Source organism: Mustela nivalis (assembly GCF_964662115.1).
Source record: "Mustela nivalis genome assembly, chromosome: 12".
NCBI lineage: Eukaryota > Metazoa > Chordata > Mammalia > Carnivora > Mustelidae > Mustela > Mustela nivalis.
In genome coordinates, this window is record NC_139031.1 from 3,178,135 (window position 1) to 3,195,771 (window position 17,637).

The 17,637-nt window shown below is 47.7% G+C and overlaps 1 protein-coding gene across 4 annotated transcripts in view; it reads right to left on the reverse strand.

Annotated features, from left to right (window-relative positions):
- The window catches only part of DPP6 (dipeptidyl peptidase like 6), an 841,237-nt gene that overhangs the window by 228,098 nt on the left and 595,502 nt on the right, over positions 1-17,637 (reverse strand). For all 4 annotated transcript variants that reach the window (XM_082692922.1, XM_082692925.1, XM_082692923.1 and 1 more), the window contains exon 5: positions 2,543-2,617. In XM_082692922.1, the coding sequence (XP_082549048.1) occupies positions 2,543-2,617 (75 nt within the window). The remainder of the gene's footprint in view (positions 1-2,542; positions 2,618-17,637) is intronic.

A 17,637-nucleotide genomic window follows, 5' to 3' on the forward strand; every position in this document is an offset into this window, starting at 1 on the left:
ACTTAAACTTGAGTTCTTAACTGTATTTGAATATGAGACTTTTTTTTTTTTTTTTTAAAGACATCCGGGGATAATCACATTGACACTGAAAACGAAGTTGGAAGTCCTGCTTTGTTCTACTTCCTCCACTATTAGACACCGAGACTCTCCTCTTACAGCCTGGGCCCTTTTCTAAAAGGATCTGCCTCTCGGGTTTACCCAGCTGGAAAGTGATTCCTAAAACCCAGCTCCCAGTCTCGTTGGCGGAGACCCTACTAGAGGGCTAACGCATCCCGCAGAGCGGAGCCCTGGCTTAATCGTGCGAGGGGAACTGCTCACTCTTTGGAAACCAGGGATGGTGCTGCTTTGATTCAACTGTCAAGTACCCATTTTCACAGATTTTTTTTTTTAACGTAGTGCGCACATTTTCCACACTCGAATTATTTTTGTTGCTCACTAAATCCACTCTGAATGGCTTCTGTTTTTCCTCGGTTGAGGAAAGAAATGACGCAATCCTACTCTGAAGGCAAACAGACGCTGCATGGAGAGAGAGGGTTCTTCCAAGGTTCTTGTTTCCCTGTGTGTTCTGTACGGCGGAGGCTCACATTCAGCAAAGAATTCTTCACCGAAGCAGCCAGCACTTGGAAGGGGAGCCCAGGGCGCTCTTGCAGAAGGAGCATGGGGGAAAGACAAGGAGAAGTGGCGAGGTCCACCACGCACAGAACCACAGAACGTGGATGAGCCCACACGCTTCCATGAAGCATGTGGAGAGGACGATCAGGGAGAACAAATAACTAAACCTTGTTCCGAAGGCTTCCAGAAGCAGGAAGCTCCCATCGCAGGGTGCTCCTATTGCTAAAAGATGGTCTGGAGTCAGAGGACCCGAAATCTGTCTTTCTATGCTTTTCTCCCTTGGGTGTTGGCTGTGTCTTCCTGAGAACCCCAGGACAAAGCCGTTACCTCATCCCCATGAAAGTCCTTCAAGGATCTGCTGATTTTTTTCCTCTTATTCAAGGGTAGAAATTATATTTTTGGGAGTTTCCATGAAAGGACCAGAAGCACGCAGTGATCCACATACAAATCCGTGTACTTGAAGCTTAAAGAGGCGAGGGCTAGGGCTGGGCGTAGGACATGCAGAATCACAAGGCTAAAAGTTGCCTTTTACCATATCAACTCCACTAACCATCCCCCATCCGACAGATAAAGATGACCAGTGATTCCACAGAATGTGGGTGAGAACAATGAAAACCTTTACATAATGGACATTAAAAAAAAATTAGAAAATGGGGGCCCCTGGGTGGCTCAGTGGGTTAAAGCCTCTGCTTTCAGCTCAGGTCATGATCCCAGGGTCCTGGGATCGAGCCCCACGTCGGGCTCTCTGCTCAGCGGGGAGCCTGCTTCCTTCCTTTCTCTCTCTCTCTGCCTGCCTCTCTGCCTGCTTGTGATCTCTGTCTGTCAAATAAATAAATAAATATTTAAAAAAAAATTAGAAAATGGAAAAGGTGGAGTTTTTTTCTTTTAAAGATCTACATTTCAATGGAAAAAAAAAGAGAAAGTTCCCAATAAATAATCCAGTAGTCAAATAAGTCTTAAAAGAAAGTCTAAAATTTCTAGGATTGAACTCGCATCTCCACGTAAACCAGCCGGCCGGCTGGCCCCGTGGCACGTAGCGCCACAAGCTTGCCCTCCTCTTGCCAGGACAAGAGCCTCTCAAACCCACCAGGATGCTGTTCGGGCTGATGCACGTCCCTGAGGGCTCACAGCAGCGTGACAAAGCTCTGGACAGAATGGTCTCAGAAGAACTGGAAAGGCAGGAGAAGTCTATCTCTTACTCACTGGAGACTCAAGTTCCAGAAATGCACATTTCTAAAGTTGCTAATCTCTTGTAAGATGAACATCTGCTTCACTTACACAAATAAATTTCACCTTCTAGCTCATTTAAAATTAAAGAGCCAAGATGAATTTTAAAATATGAGCCTGTTAAAAGACAAAAAGGAGAGAAAAAAAAAAAAAAGAGCTAGTTTTAAGCTGCCGCTAAAGCCCAGGGTGAGATTTTTATGGAAAACCCTGGTGCGGTTTTATGGGAGACTCACAGATGAAGTGCTAAAAACAGGGATTTATATAATGAAAGTGATATTTCAAGTCTTCTCTAGAATACTACAATGGCTAGGAGATAATTAACATTTTATTTTAGCTTAGGGAGAACCTGGCAGTTGCTTTTTTGTTCTCAGGATAAAATTTATGGTATGATTGAGAAAATGGGAAGAAAAATGACTGCACGAAAGGGTAAGATAAATCTTTATAAAAAGACAACGTCTCACCCTCTCCCTCAGGAAAATCCTGTGAAATGGCCCCTAAAAGGAGTGATTTTTTTTCTCCCCCAGCCAAAGGGATTTTTATACCTCTCTTCCTCTCCTAGGTGGCAGTGTGGCGTAAAAAGAGGATTCACCCACGGTTTTCAGGATTCTAAGATCACTCAGAAGGAAGGTTCAAGGGAACATACTTAATAAGGTCTCAGCAGAGAGAAACATTTTTTTTTTTAATAGACAGAAGTGGTACTTACTGGCTCCACATTGTATGAAAACAGAGCGTACTCCTTATCTGGCGATATTTCATATCGGATGGCTCTTAATGATTCCTAAAAGAAAAAAAAAACACAAAGGATTTTACAGCGTTACATAGACATAACGCAGCTCAGAATCTCGCAGCAAATCCGGGCTTGCTGGCGGCGTTTTCAAAACCTGCTAATAAAATCTGTTTGCAGGCGACTCTCTGAAGTGTATGCAAGATGGCAGTATCCTTTCTTTGAGAAATAATATTCAGGGAGTTGATACCTTTTCACATTTTCCCCCCCAAGTTGCAGCAATGCAATACTTTCGGTATCTATGGAAACAAACCAATGGAAGTAAAGCTGGAGCCCAGGAAGCCCTTCACCACCAAGACTCCTATCCTCCCTGTATCTTTAAACACGGTTTCCCGTGTCCCTTTGTACGGTTAAAAGCTTACGAAGCAGACTGGTTCATTAAAGAGAATCACACTGTACACGTTCCTTTGCAGCTGGCTTTTAAGCCATCATGGACACCGACCCACAATTTGGTCAGTGTGCGGACGACGAACCGGACCTCTTCCTTCAAATGTCTTCATGACATCCCAGCATTTTTACATACATGACCTTATCACAAAGGCCACTTCCCTTTAACCCCCTCTCCGCGTTGGCTGCCCTCCCCCTGCTGGGCAGACCCCCGTGCCCACTCGGAAGAGCCCTCTCCGTCAGCCTGGTGCGGGCCACCCTGCCGACAAGCCCACGACCAGGTGCAAACATACAGATGTAGCCACAGTGGAAAGTGACACGGCGTCACACGCATCGTCCCTGCGGTTTTCCTTGCAACAACCGTTCGGCCCGGATTGCCGATCTTCAGAGCCTGCCTGGTACTCTGTGCCGTGCATACACCTTGATTTACGCACTCAGTTCTTCCTAAAAGGTAGCCCCAGAAGGTTCTTGGTACTCATGGTAGTTGTGTTCTGCGAAGTGTCCACAGAGTCCGAGTGAGAGACTACGGAGGCACACTGCCCCTCGGGGAAATGCAGGGCTAGGTTTTGGCGAAGCTCTGGTCCCGATCCCCTTGTCGACCGAGCAGCGCAGAAGCCTGCCTCACGCGTGTTTCTGTTTACACGGTCTTTCTGAATAGAAGCCTTTGATGCATGAACACGGAACTCACAGGGACAGCGTGCGACTCGGGCCTGGACACGGCTCATCTAACACGGGTTTCTCTGGAAGACCGCCTTCTTGCATTTCGGATCACTGCCCTGAGCTTTGGCACTCTCCCCAGGGGCCGTTCCAAGCAGCATGGTCTCCAAGAAAAAGTACAAAAACATGGAAAACATGGCACTGCCCAGGCCACACCCACTAAAACACACTCGTTCACAATGTGAACTCTGGAATGCCAATGTTTTTGCCACCATGCTCACGCCTGGAAATGTCTGCAAAAGCTCCAGGAGCGTGGGTCTGGATGTCACACACACATTTTAGCACACGGGCGAGCCTGCAAACACAGAAGTTTTGAGTGGTGAGCATGGGCTGTCCTGTGTGTCGCTGGTGGCTGTGAGTTTTGAACAGTTTTTTTTTATGGGACAGATATCTAAGGGTGTGATTGGTGATTTACAAGTTGTTTTGAAAAATGCAAATAGATAAAACTGGTTTTCAGAAATGTGTTTGGAATTGACACTCCCACTGCTGATGAACGAATGCAGCCTTTCCCCTCCTCGGGCAGCAGGGAGCAGTGATCTGTATTCTTGGGTCTGAACCTCTGCTGCACCGACCGTGATGCCTCACGGAGAGCTGAGTTAATCCTTCCCCGCTACGGGCACTTTCCAGGCTCACTGGGTATGTTCTGGGCAGTATGGACTCTATCTTTAGAAAACTGAGCATCCCTAATTCCTTGAAGGGAGTTAACGCTCTGCGTTTCCTCCTGTCTTCTGTGCAGTTCCCTCCGACCATGTTTTCATCCGCTCTCCACACAAACTCCTCTTCTCAGGGTGACCAGACGCCACCGGCTTCATGCCGTGATGACTTCTCAGTTCTCCTCCTGGCACACGGATCACCTTCTCCTCCTCAAAACCCTGTCCCCACGTGGCATCCGGGATGCACCCTGACTTTCTCCTAGCTCCTCCTCAATGTTTCTCTTCGTGCACTACGGCTGGCTCCCTTCTTTTCTCTCACCTCTGAATGTTGGAGTAACCAACACTGATTACCAGGTTTCTTTGCTTTTTGACCAGAAATCACATCCCAGGTGGTTCCATCCAGCCTCGTGGCTGTGAACAGCAGATACCTGCTGAAGATTTGAATGGCCACATGGCCAAGACCCCCTGAACCCGGCTGGACCTGACTTTGAGCTTCAGGCATGTATACCCCACTGCCCCCCGCCTCCCAGTCTCCACGGAATGTCAAGGGGGTGTCTCAATGTAGCAGACATGAAACAGCCTCTCACACCCCACCCCTCCCTCCGGCCCCGGGGACGGCCCTCCTCATCTCAGACAGGCCCCCCCACCGCCCAACTCAGCCGCTCTGGCCAGGCCACCGGCTCTGCTTTCTCTTCTGTCTCTAGCCTGGCGGAAAGCATTGGGGGTCTTCCGTCAAAGTCTATCCAGAGCAGCTCCCCACTCCGGCCCCCACCCTGGTCTAAGCATGGGTCCTTCTTCTTGGGCCACTGCAGTGAGCTTCCAGCTGCGTGTCAGGCTCTGACTTTGCCCCCCGCTGTCTATTCTAGCCCCAGGGGTCAGAGCCGTCTCTACCACAGAAATCATCACCCGCCCCCCACTCACAGCCCCTTCAGCTTCTAGCACACGTGGACTGAAAGTCAAAGTTCCCACTGAACAGTGGGGCTACTGCCTGGTCCCATCAGCTCTCCGTCCCCATCTCAAGGTGGTCCCTTGAACCCCTCCCCCCACCCACGCCACCGTCCACACGTTCCCAGAACAAGCCGGGCACAGGCTGGCCTCGTGGTCCTTGTCATGGTGTTGCTCCTGCCTAAAACACCCTGGATGGTCACCTGTCAGCTTTCTTCTCGAAAACCTCCTAAGTGAGGCCTTGCCTCTCTTGAGTGGCCGTGACGTCTAGAAACCCCAACAGTCTACCTCTAACGTAGACCCCTCTTCCCTGATTTTTCTAGGCTTCATCATTATTACAAGAATGTGCATTTAACTTATTTATCTTATCTAGTGCCCGTCCCCTTCACTAAAAGGTAAGCTCCTTGAAAGGAGGGCTTTTAAAAGGAATCTTCAGTTTCTCTCAGCAATGCTTTGTAGTTTCCAGGGTACAGATCTTGCCCATATTTTGCTAAGTGTACCCCAAAGTATTCGGTATTACTGATGTTTTGTATACATAAAAACATACCCATGTCTCAATATCCAATTGTTTATTGCTAACAGACAGAAATAGAGTTAATTTTGGTACCCTGAACCTTCTCTTCTGCAACCCTGCTTAATTTCATTAATTGCTCTAACAGTTTTTTGGTAGATTCTTTAGAATTTCCTATGTAATCAGATTTTCTGTGACCAAAGAGTTCTTTTTCTTCCTTTCCTAACTGGATGAGTGTTTGCTTCTTTTTATAGCCTAATTACACTCCGGAAAGCCGCTAACACAATGCCCAGTAGAAGTCAGGAGGGCGGGCACCTCGCCTTTCCCCCAATCTTAGGGAGAAGGCATTCACTCCCCACTATTTGGTGGACTAGCAGCAGGTGCTCAGCAGACATCTGTTATCAAATGAAGGCCTTCTTGTCTATTTCCAGTTTGCTCAGAATTTTAAGAATGGATGTTGAGTTTTATAATGAGTGTTGAATTAACTCAAATGCCTTTTCTGTATTTACTGAGATGATTACGTTTTTCTGCTTTTCCTAAATCCATCAAAATGGTACATTTCATTGATGCTCAAATGCTGAGGCAAACTTGCATTCCTTGGATAAACTCTATTTGGCCGCGATGAATTTGCCTTTTATACATTACTGGACGGGAACTGCTACTCTGTGGAGGATTTTTGTGCCTGTTTCATGAGGGAAATTTGTGGTTTTCTTTTCTGCTAATAACCTCGTCTGTTTATTGGGGGGGCAGTGCTAGCCTAATAAATGACTTAGGAAGTATTTCCTCCTCTTCTGTTTGTTTTGTAACTTAGCGTAGAACTGATGACATGTTTTTCTAAAACACCGAATTCACCAGTGAAGCCATCTGCACCTTGAGATTCCTATATATGGAGTTTTTTGTCTATTAATTCATTTTTAAAAAAATATTTTATTTATTTATTTGACACAGAGAGAGAACAAGTAGGCAGAGCAGCAGGCAGAGGGAGAAGGAGAAGCAGGCTCCCCACGGAGCAGAGAGCCCGATGCGAGGCTCGATCCCAGGACCCTGGACCATGACCTGAGCCAACTGTTTTTTCTTCCACGTACAATTGATTTCTTCTCCTTACTGCTTTTCTTCTGTGTAATTACATTTAATTTCTCGTTTTACTTCTAGTTTCTTAAGGTGAAAGCTTAAATCTAATACTATGAACACCTAAAGCCATAAATTGCCTTGTGAGTGCTTCCGACTTGCACACCATAAATTTTGATGTTATACATCCGAATTTTCCTTCATTTCAGAATATTACCTAATTTCCATCTGGTTTCTCCTTTGGCTGGTTTGTCACTTAAAAGCAGGTTGTTTAATTTTTAATCATCAGGCTACATTCCAGATATTTTCTGCCGTTGATTTCCAGTTTAATTATGTATTTGTTAGAGATGATCCTTTGTATAATTTTCAGCATTTGCGATCGGTGGACACTTGTCCAATGGCCCACACTTTCGTCAGTTTTGGCGAGTGTTCCATGTACCACACAACAAATGTGTCGTTTGCTTTGCTGAGGGGTGTGATGCGTGAACGTCAGGCCGGTCAGTTGGTAACAGAGTTTTCAAGGCTTCCGGTCTCTGTACTGGTCTTTCTTTCTAAATTTGATCAGGTTCTCAGAGAGGATCGTTGGAATCTCCAGCTCGAATTGTGGATTTGTCCATTTTGGGTTTTGGTTCAACAGATTATTGCTTTAAATCTTACTAGGCTATTGCTAGGGGCATACACCTTCAGGATTCTTGTTTCCAATTTCTTAAATTTTCTAATTTAAATTTAATCAGCCAACATCCCGTGCATCATTAGTTTCAGATGTAGCATCAATAATTCATCAGTTACATGCTCACCACATCACGTGCCCCGCCTTCAGGATTCTTATGTCTTCTTAAGGACCCGACTCCTTTACCATTATAAAATATTTATTTTTATTTCTGGTAATAAGGACTATTCTGTAGTCTCCTTTGATATTAATATAACCATTCCAGCTTTCCTTTGGTTAGTGTTTGCAGAGAATTATCTTTTTACATCCATTTAATTTTAACGTATGTCTTCGAATTGAAAGTATATATCATAGAAGGCTTATAATTGGATCCTGCTTTTTAAAACTCACCTCTGAGTCCTCTAGGAGTCCTAAGCAGAGCCTATGGACATGAGGCTAGAGGAAACCTGCCCTTTTTACTGGAGTTAGCTCCCGCCCCATATTGTATCCGATTCCTGTTCCTGTGTGTCCGGCTCAGGAAAATCCCAACACCCATTCCAAAGTCCAGGCTTGGAAAGACTGAGCTGATTGCTGGCAGGGCGTGAGCTCTGGGAATCTTTCGTCGGACAGGATCCGATAGTTGTTCTTCACCTGAAACTCGATCTCACCCTGACTCGTGGTGTTTCACTCTCTACATACAAGGATCAGCCCAAGTCTCTCTGGGGGCCCCGTGCAGGTGTTCTGAGCACTCTCTAGTTCGTGTCCCCGTCTCGGGGACTCTGTCCTATAAACTGTAGCCATTTAGCCATTTTCTGCGCCCCCAAACTCTGGCCTGTCTGCTTGACTCAGCAGGAAAGAAGGCTTGAGTCTTCCCTCCCTGGGAGGTCCAGCAAACACGCGCAGGCAGAAGCTCAGGTGACGGCTGGGCTCATGTCATTTGTTTCCCTTCTCTCAGGGATCAGAGCTGTGAGCGGCCAACGGTCCCAAGTATGAAAATTGTCGTTTCTCTCTCATACAGTCCTGCTTTATAGTTGTTCATTTTAGGAGGAGAACTCGGGTCGTCTGACATTCTCACGGCCAGACCAGTTGTGGAGCAGGATGTTGGTTTTGTCGTCCCTGCATTCCCAGTGCCTAAGGGGGACAGGCACGTACCGGATGCTCCGCACATGTTCACTGAATACGTGAGTGGATGTCTCCACGCGTAACCCCGTGTGTCGTAAGAGTGGCCACGAGGTCACAGATACAAAGGAACCCCAACAGGAACCGGCCAAGAGCAGGGCCTTCTGCACTTGGAAATCGGTGCAGCTCATGTCCCTTGACGAAGGGTCGGCTGCTAGTGACACAGGCTGCAGCAGTGACGAATCTGCTGTGCTCTCTCGAGAAGTCCACCACGGTCATTCCCAGGAGTGGCTTCATGCGCTTGCAACCGCCCCAGGTCCCAGGGTTACCGACGACCGTGGATGGCAGGCACGGGTCCACCCTTTCACAGGTGCGAATAATGGATGCAGAGCCACCTCGCCGCTCCTGAACATTCGCTCCCAGCCTGTCTGAGTCAGGATGAATCCCCAAGCCAAGCAAGCCGTGGCTTCTGGTTTGCCTGAGGTCAAGTCCTGCAATATTTCTGTCCGCGTCCTACCAGACTGTCTCTCCTTCCCCAGTCAGTTTGGAAGCAGTCTTTGTGGTCTATGGACACCAGTCTTTCCTTTGTTCCTGGGACTGAAATACTGTTGCTATTTGCCTATTGATTTTTCCTTTTAATTTTGTAAATTGAAGACATTTCTGTGGGAGTTAAATAGGGCTCTTTTTTTTTTTTTTACAGCCTCTGGAATGTATATTTTGCAAAATATCTCTCCTTTGTGCTAAACGAAGCAATGAGTCTTCTTTCTGACATTAAACTTTTACTCCAAGTGGAACTTAATTTTGTATATTTGTGAAATTCAACATTACCTCCTTATAGATACCATTAGGGATGCTGGTGCTGTTTTCTTTTCTTTTTTTTTTTTTTAAGATTTTATTTATTTACTAGAGAGAGATCATGAGAGGGAGAGGGTCAGAGGGAGAAGCAGTCTCCTGGCTAGCAGAGAATCCCATGTGCGGCTGGATCCCAGGATCCTGGGAACACGACCTGACGGAAGGAAGACACTTAACCGACTGAGCCACCCAGGCGTCCCGGCACTGCTTCCTAATTATGCCATCGATTCCCCTGGTGTATCAAATACGCACTGACACGAGAATGTCTGTCTGAATTCTGTAGTCTCGCACCTCTCACCATGCTCTCCACAGACAGATGTGGAGGGTTTTAAGCTTTTGCCGCAGATTCAGAAAGCCTGTGACGCACACACTGCCTTCACCACTTACAATGTGAAATTCAGTAAATTTCTTACCTTCTCTGTTCCTCTATAAAATGGAGAAAATATCTGGCCCCGTGGTGAGTGTGAAAATTCAATAAAGTTATTCCAATGCCTGGTGCGTCACAAGTACTGGAACGTATTAGCTGTTACTTTACTGAGCTGAGAGCGATTCTCCCTTGTGAGTTTTGATATCAGACAAGCAAGTCCACGTTCCCATACATTTAACGGTTTTTACGGGTCCATTCAGGTATTTATCCTCGTGCATGGCAATTAAGACATTTCACCCGGTGTTTGACATTAGGCTTCTTTCATCGTTCCAATCAAGATTGGACTCAAGTCTGGTATCAATTTTAAAAGCTTTTAACATACATAACATTGTCTTCTTATCTCAGATTATGTTACACCCTTACATTTTTTCAAATATTCAAAAAGATCTTAGAGTTTGCTTTAAGTCTTACGTGGTTCTTAGATTTAAAGTAGGACCCTAAAAAAAAAAAAAAGTAGAAAAATAAAGTTTCGTTCATGAGTGAAAGGACTATTCTGGCTTCTAGGTACTGATGTTTGTGAAGACAGAGCTAGTGATCTATTCACCTATTTCTTGTATCCAGCCATATGGAAATCTTTTCTTATTAATTACAGCTTACTAGAATCAAGATCTTTTAGGTTTTCGAAATACAATCCTGTTACCCGGAAAAGAGAGTCCGTTTTCTTCCATTTTCTAGCTCCTCTCCCCACCTCCAAGTTTGCTTGTCTACTGCAACTTCCCGCCGTCCTCAAGAACACGTTAAATGCCAACGGCGCTGGTGAGAATTCTGGACCGACCATAACTGAAATGGTTTCACTGTTCGCCACTGAGAATGGGTTTCATTTCCAGTTGGCCCCTGATGGATTTTTTTTTTTATCATATTGGAGCAGGTTTTCATTCTCATCTCACCCAGAAATTTTATTAGGCGTTGCTGATAAACTTTAACCAGATACGCTTTCAAGGTCCTGTGATCTCATCACAAGATTTTTCTGTTATTTGGTGGTTGTAATGGGTTTTGTTGATGGATTCTGGATATTTAAACGCTGTTGTGACGGGTCCATGACTCGGAGCAGATGCTGATTCTGATCCATGAGTGAGCCCGACCCGCTAATACTGCGTCTACGGTGTTGGTGTCTACACTCGCCGGTGAGGCTGCTGAGTAGTTTACCTTTTGCATTATTTAGGAATATTTAGTCAAATCCCAAACACAGCTGTTAATAGCATCATCCCGACTTTTAAAAATATCGGTCTACATTGAGGGCAGCCCCCGTGTGTATAAAATCGTCGGCATGTTTCTGGTGAGACACGTAGCTAGAGGGCTGACGTCTCGTTTCCGTGTAGTAGAGAAACACGGACGTGATCATAAATGCAGGAAAGGGAAGGGGCCACTACTGAAAGAAGGAGCTAGAAAATGACAGAACGCCCCGAACGGCCACGTAACGGGCAGGAAATGAAGAGCGGGAAGCATCAATCTATCCACGGGAGTCTGTGCCCATCTCCTCATAAAGGAAAACGAGGACAAAATAAACAAGATCAGTGACGATAAAACCAAAGCCAGATGTTGAAAAGATTAATCAAGTCCCGAGGAGTCTGCATGCAACCCCGGGGGCCGGGGCTCAGGCAGATGAGGGTTGGAAGCCACCCTGCCCAGCCCACGAGGAAGGGGGACGTGGCTGGGCCTGGCAGTCCCCTTGGCCCAGCAGCCACCATCTGCATCCGGGCCCCTCCTGCACCAGGAAAGCACTGCATGTGGAGTCAGACAGGAGCAGGCCGCACCCCTGCATGGGTTGTCAGAGCCGGAGAAGTGAAGACGCAGCTGGCACACAGCAGAAGGGCCGGCCAGCAAGCAAAGTCTCTCGCCTCGACTCCGTGTTTTGCATGTGTAAGCTTTCCTTCAGGGCCATGTGCGGTGGCCCCCAGGACCTGCAGAGGTGGGCTCACGGTCCCTGGTGGGAGCCACATATCCCAGGCTGTGGGCAGCCTCCTGGGTACTGAGCCGCTGGCTGTGGCCGGACCCCGCATGCAGCCTAGAAATGAGGTTGCTGGGAGCTCGACAAAGCCAAGGTCAGCCCTGGAGTCTCGGCTGCCATCGGCTGCCAGCTATGTGACTCAGAAAAAGATATTTTAGCCTCTCTAAACCCGTGTTTCCCTCTGTAAAGTAAGAAGAATACAAAGTAACAGCTGCTCAGGGAGTTCAGTGAAATAAGAAGACGAGTGGAGGTTTGCACCGTTAGCGCCCTGCGTGCACCTGCCGCGCACCGTTAGCGCCCTGCGTGCACCTGCCGCGCCCTCTTCCTCAAAGGAGCCCCGGCTTTCAGCTCCAGGGCCCCTCACATCTCCCGACTGGGGGCGAGTGAGACCCGCGCCCCAGACAGCACAGCCCTGTAGCGGTGACCTCAGCTGCCCGCACACAAATGCAGCCCGGACTCCGCAACTGTGCTTGTGCCGCAGGACTTTAGAGTCATCCCTCCTGTCTTCCCAGTCACGCCATCACCAGGACCTCCTTCCGCTCTCCTGGGGCCGCAGCGGTCCGGGGGGCTCCCTGCCTGCCGTCCTTCCTTCCTCCCAATGCCCCTCACGTGGGCCGAGCTTTATGTTCCCAGAGCACACAGGCCTGTCCCCAGAAGTCCCAGCCCTTTCTGTTTGCAGCAGAGTAAAGACTGGAGCATGGAGTCAGGGGCTCGATGGCCTGTTTCCTGTCTTCTTCGGGGTCCCCGTGCCACGCCTGGCCTTCCAACCGCTCCCAGACCACCTGTGCCGGGGTGGCAACTTAGCCCCCCTGACTCAGCACTCAGCCTGCTCACCGCTGAGTGACAATGTGACCTCCCATACGTCTTCTAGTCGTGCCTGCCTTCCAGGGGCTGTGGGACGTCCCTCTCCGAGCTGTGTCTGCTCCCACCCGCCACCCCGCTCCCCGCTCCCCACCTGGGACTCCTGCCCAAGGAGCCTCCGCTGAACAGAGGTCAGGCAAATGTGTGTTTCTTTAGATCTGGGTGGAGAATTCCCCAAGAGTCAACCTGTTTCCCTAATCCTTGCCCCGCCCAGCCGCCCGCCCTGTCTAGCCCAGGACCTTGCTCAGAGAACAAGGATTACCTGCTTAATGTCAGACGACAGAGTAGAGACAGTGACAGAAGCACTACATCAGGCCACCCTTAACCTGCATAGGACAGCAGGTGTAGGGCCAGAAAAATGAAGCTGCTACTTTGTATTTCGGGTCTTTTAAAGGCACAGGTGTTAAGATTTTCTCCTCGCGTAATAAATGGATTGACGTAAGAACAGAGTAGCCTATGAAATAAAACTTAAAATGAAAATGAAAAATTGTGATGAAAAATATTTTTGTCTCCTGCTCTTTTAATAAGAGAAATAGAAAAAAAAAGGAGAGGGAAAAGAAAGAAATGAGGAGCAAAAAGAAAGAGCAAGAGAGAAAAAGAAAAAAAAATGCAGAAGGACAGAGGACGGACAGAACCGAGAAGACACAGAAAAGATACTCAACAGAGTGTGCGTCACGGCTCAGGACGGCGTTCCTGCAAAAGACGGAGACTTTGGATGCCATCTCTTTGCTCCGGGACTCAGGGGGTTTGCACCTGAGAGGCCAGTCTGGCTAGAAGTCAGTGAGGGTAGCGTCTGGGGGTATGGACAGCTGCTAGCCCGTTGCACCAGCCGGTGTCTGCTAAATGCGAGACCAGGAAGCCAGCTGCGGCCAGATAATCCCGTTTTACAAGAAAAGCCAGAAACCTGGATTTTCACTTTGTCGAAAGCACTCCGTGGGTCAAATAAAATAGTTCGGTGGGCTTTCAGGGCGTCAAGTTCGGCCTCCTCAACTATACACAATAACAAGGCTGTTTCCCTTTCCTGGTTTGGACGTGCGTGGGAAGAGCCGCCAGCCTTGGGCTGGCAATGCCTGCTGGCCATGGTCTGGTCTGCTGGGGGCCGGGTGTCACCCAGAGCAGGAGGGTGACATGTGAAGCGGGGGAGTGGGTCCACCAGCCAGCGGCTGGGCCCCCTCCCCACCGCGGGAGCCCGCTGGCAGGAGCACTGTGTCCTGAGCCGCCTGCAGGGCTGTACGAGGGTGAGGGGGACAGAAGCCAGGCAGGTGGGCTTCTGCCTTCTCCAGACACGAGACCACAGGCACACGAAGCCCTTGATGGCAATTAGATGAAACAGAATGAAGTGAAAACTAATAATTGTGAAAATCAAGCCCACTGGATGAAGGAAAAAAAGGAAAAAAAAAAAAAAAAAAAAACAAAAAAACAAGTGGTCTCCAGTTCTGATCTCTAACAAATTCTGGAGTTCCTCCTGAGCACCACGAACCCATTATTCCTCTAGATTCTGCTGTGGGTCTAATAATACTTATAATTACGTCCCCCTCTGCGAGGAGTCAGAATTCATTAATTTTTAGAGACAGATAAAAATTCAAATTCTACAGTCTTATGATTATATAAAATCAAAGGGGAGCATAAATTAAGGGAACAAAAGGACTTTTTATTTAAATGTTAATTTAGTCATTTAAATAAGTAATTAAAACAAGTAGATTCGTAATTAAACAAGTAAAGACGTAAAAAGTCAGAAAGCCTGACATACAGCAGAGCAACAGGACGCTTCTCAGCAGCACGTGTTTCCCCTTCCAAGTACCTCCAGACCTGTTTGCGGTTCCTCCGTATTCATTGCTGGAGGAAGACTAATCTCTTTGGAACGTGATGCTGAATTCTTAAAAATCTGATTAAAATCATTGAATAAATGGCCTTGAAACAGCAATTATGGAAATCATCGCCAAGAAAAATCACATACTAAGTTTTCCCCACCCAAGCAGCGGAGCCGTATGCGCGCTGCAGTGAGTGCTGCCCAGCCTTCTCAGTCGCAGCGATGAGGCTGACGGTTGCTGGCTGACGTGTAAGTGTAACATCGTATTCTTCTGTGTTTGCGTACACACAGCAGACATATTTCCATAGTACGATCATCTTCGTCACTATTCTTTTCACGGCTACATATTTCATCTACTTGTATTTAATTGCTTCTCCAGCTTCAAATATTTTCACTCTTCAGATTCTTTACTTATGAAAAATTCCCTGGGATGAGCAGAAATACTTAAATATTTCTACTCATCTTGAATGCATTGTCAAGTTGCCTTCCAGACACAACGAATGGTTGGACAGGTGGAGAGACAGATGGATGGGTGGACAGATACATAGTAGATAGATAGACAGACAGATGGACAGGTAGATGGATAGGTAGACAAATGGATGGACAGACAGATGGATAGATTAATGGATGGATGGATGGATACGTAGCTAGACAGATGGAGGGTGGACAGATGGACAGATAGATAGACGGATGGATGGACAGATAGATGGATAAATGGATGGATGGGTGGACAGACACACGGACAGACAGTTGGATGGATGGACAGGTAGATGGAGAGCAAAGGAAGAGAAAGAAGGAAAAAAGAAGTCAGTATTCTCCTCAGTAGAGAAAAGAGTCCTAAGATTCCTCAGGAACCAGGCATAATCATCGTGTTTCATTTCTCAGGGGAAAATGGAATATACATCATAACAAAGACCTTTATATAATTTGTTGATTTATTGACAAAAGAATCTTCTAGAAGCATAAAAACAAAATACATCATTTGGTATTTAAAGTATGTTTAAAAATAGGAGTAAAGTGTAATGCTGTGGAATTCCTCGGATATCAAACATGTAATTCAAGGGAAAGTTCAGGTTTGATTTCCTGTTTTGAAAATCTGAGTGTCCCTTGCTATCATTCCTACCACCAGTGGCAGCTTCGAGGACCCTGCCTGGGAAGCAGCCTCGCCCGAACACCTACAGAGAAGGAGCTAAAAAAATCAGGGGGTGCAGGTTCCACCCCTGGTGCTGCTGACACTCCCCCCGCCTGAGTCCTGAGCCGCGAGCCCCGAGCCCCGGCTCTCCGGTCCGGCCTAACGCTCTGGAACCACATGCGACTCATGCCGACATTCGGGCCTGTGACACGTAACCTGTCACTCCGTCCTTACAATGCTCTATGGAGGTGCACGGAGCTTAGTCAACTGGCCTGAGGTCCTGTCGCTACTGAACAAAGCACAGTCCCAGTAGGGGGCACGGGGCGGGGGTGGTCCCGTGGAACAGCCGCGTGCGGAGCAGCACTCCACAATCACCAAGTCTCTCAAAAGCTTTTCTGCTGGATGGGCACAGCGGCTGCCTTCACCGGCACCCCCTTCCACGGATCCATCCCGGGAAAGAGCCAGTCACGGGAAGCCAAGGACCAGGAGGAAGCGGCCGGCCCCTGGGCCTGGACCCGCTAACGTGACCCCGTGTGTGAGGGTCTGCGTGAGGGTCTGCTGGGGGAGAAGGAAAGAGCGAGTTTAGAGGTCAAGGCCGCAGGGACCCTTTCACGTCCCTGCTGACCACCCCATGCACAGCTCCGTGTCCATTTCCCCAGCAGGTTCAGCCCAACCTCAAAAACCAGTCGGTTTTATCATGTGAACCATCTCCACGTTTCTGAGTTTCAAATAAAGAGAGACCCCCCCCCCCGGTTAGTCATCAGAAAGGCAAGAGGACAGGACCCCCAGGAGCCGGGGCTCCATGTGCCCACTCGAAGCCGCACACTCCCTTCCTCCGTGTGCGGACGGTCCTGCCAGCTGTCCCTCACCCCATCGGGTGGAGCTTTCTCAGTTCGCGCCCAAGAAAACAGAGGAGAAAGTCCACGGTGCATCCCCGGGCAGACCCGTGTTCGAGGTGCAGGAACAAAGGACCGCGCAATGGAAGGATGAGAGTTTTGAAGACGGGCTCCCCAGAACCCAAACACGGGACGGGCTCCCCAGAACCCAAACACGGGACTTCCGCACCCTGGAAGACCATAGTGCGGGCCCCGAACGGACTCCCCTCATCCTCCTTTTTTGAGGTTTCTTTACAGGAGCATTTAACGGAGCTTCAAGACAAGAGTAACCTAGGCAGTCGGGGTTGGCACGTTTGGTGCGTCATCAGTGCTTGTGACACGAGTCAATAGGACATCTCTAGAGAAAGAAGATTACCCTGTACGGAATAAGCCTAGCAACACTCAGAGGGGCTCTTCCCTTTCCCCTACCTAAGGTGGCCTCTGAAATCGGGTCAGTATTTGTCATTTTAGTTAAAACACATGATCTGCACAAGCTATTGATCTGAGCAAGAGGAGACAGTTCCTGTTCTCATGTTTTGTTCAAGTGCAGGTGCGTGCAGGGGACCTGGCTTAGGCTAAGCTGACGTCCTCACAGAGGTTGGGATAAAGTGCGGACGATCAAATGCACTTACCCTCAGCAACTGTCTGATCATTTTCTCCACTCGATTAATATTACAAAACCGTTTCTGCCATTTTGGTATTTTGAGTGGGTTGAATGAGATGTTCTTAGGGGAGTAATTCTACCGGAGATGATTTCTTAATGCAGAAATGCATACACATTCCTTCTTTTGGGGTCTTACTTTGCAGAGTATGATTTAATTCAATAAAGCTCTCATTTTTGGCAACTACACCACGAGGTAACCTTGCCAGGCCTCCGTTACACCAGCAGTCAGGTAAAGGAAGGATCCATTTAATACTAAACCCCAATGAGCGTTTTTTTTTTTTTTTTTTTAAAGAAAAAAGTATGTTTACAACAAAAATAAATGAAATAAAGATATTTAGGAAGTTGAATGTTCTCAAAGAGGGGAAGGAGGTAGAACAGCATTTCTATGGGCTGGGA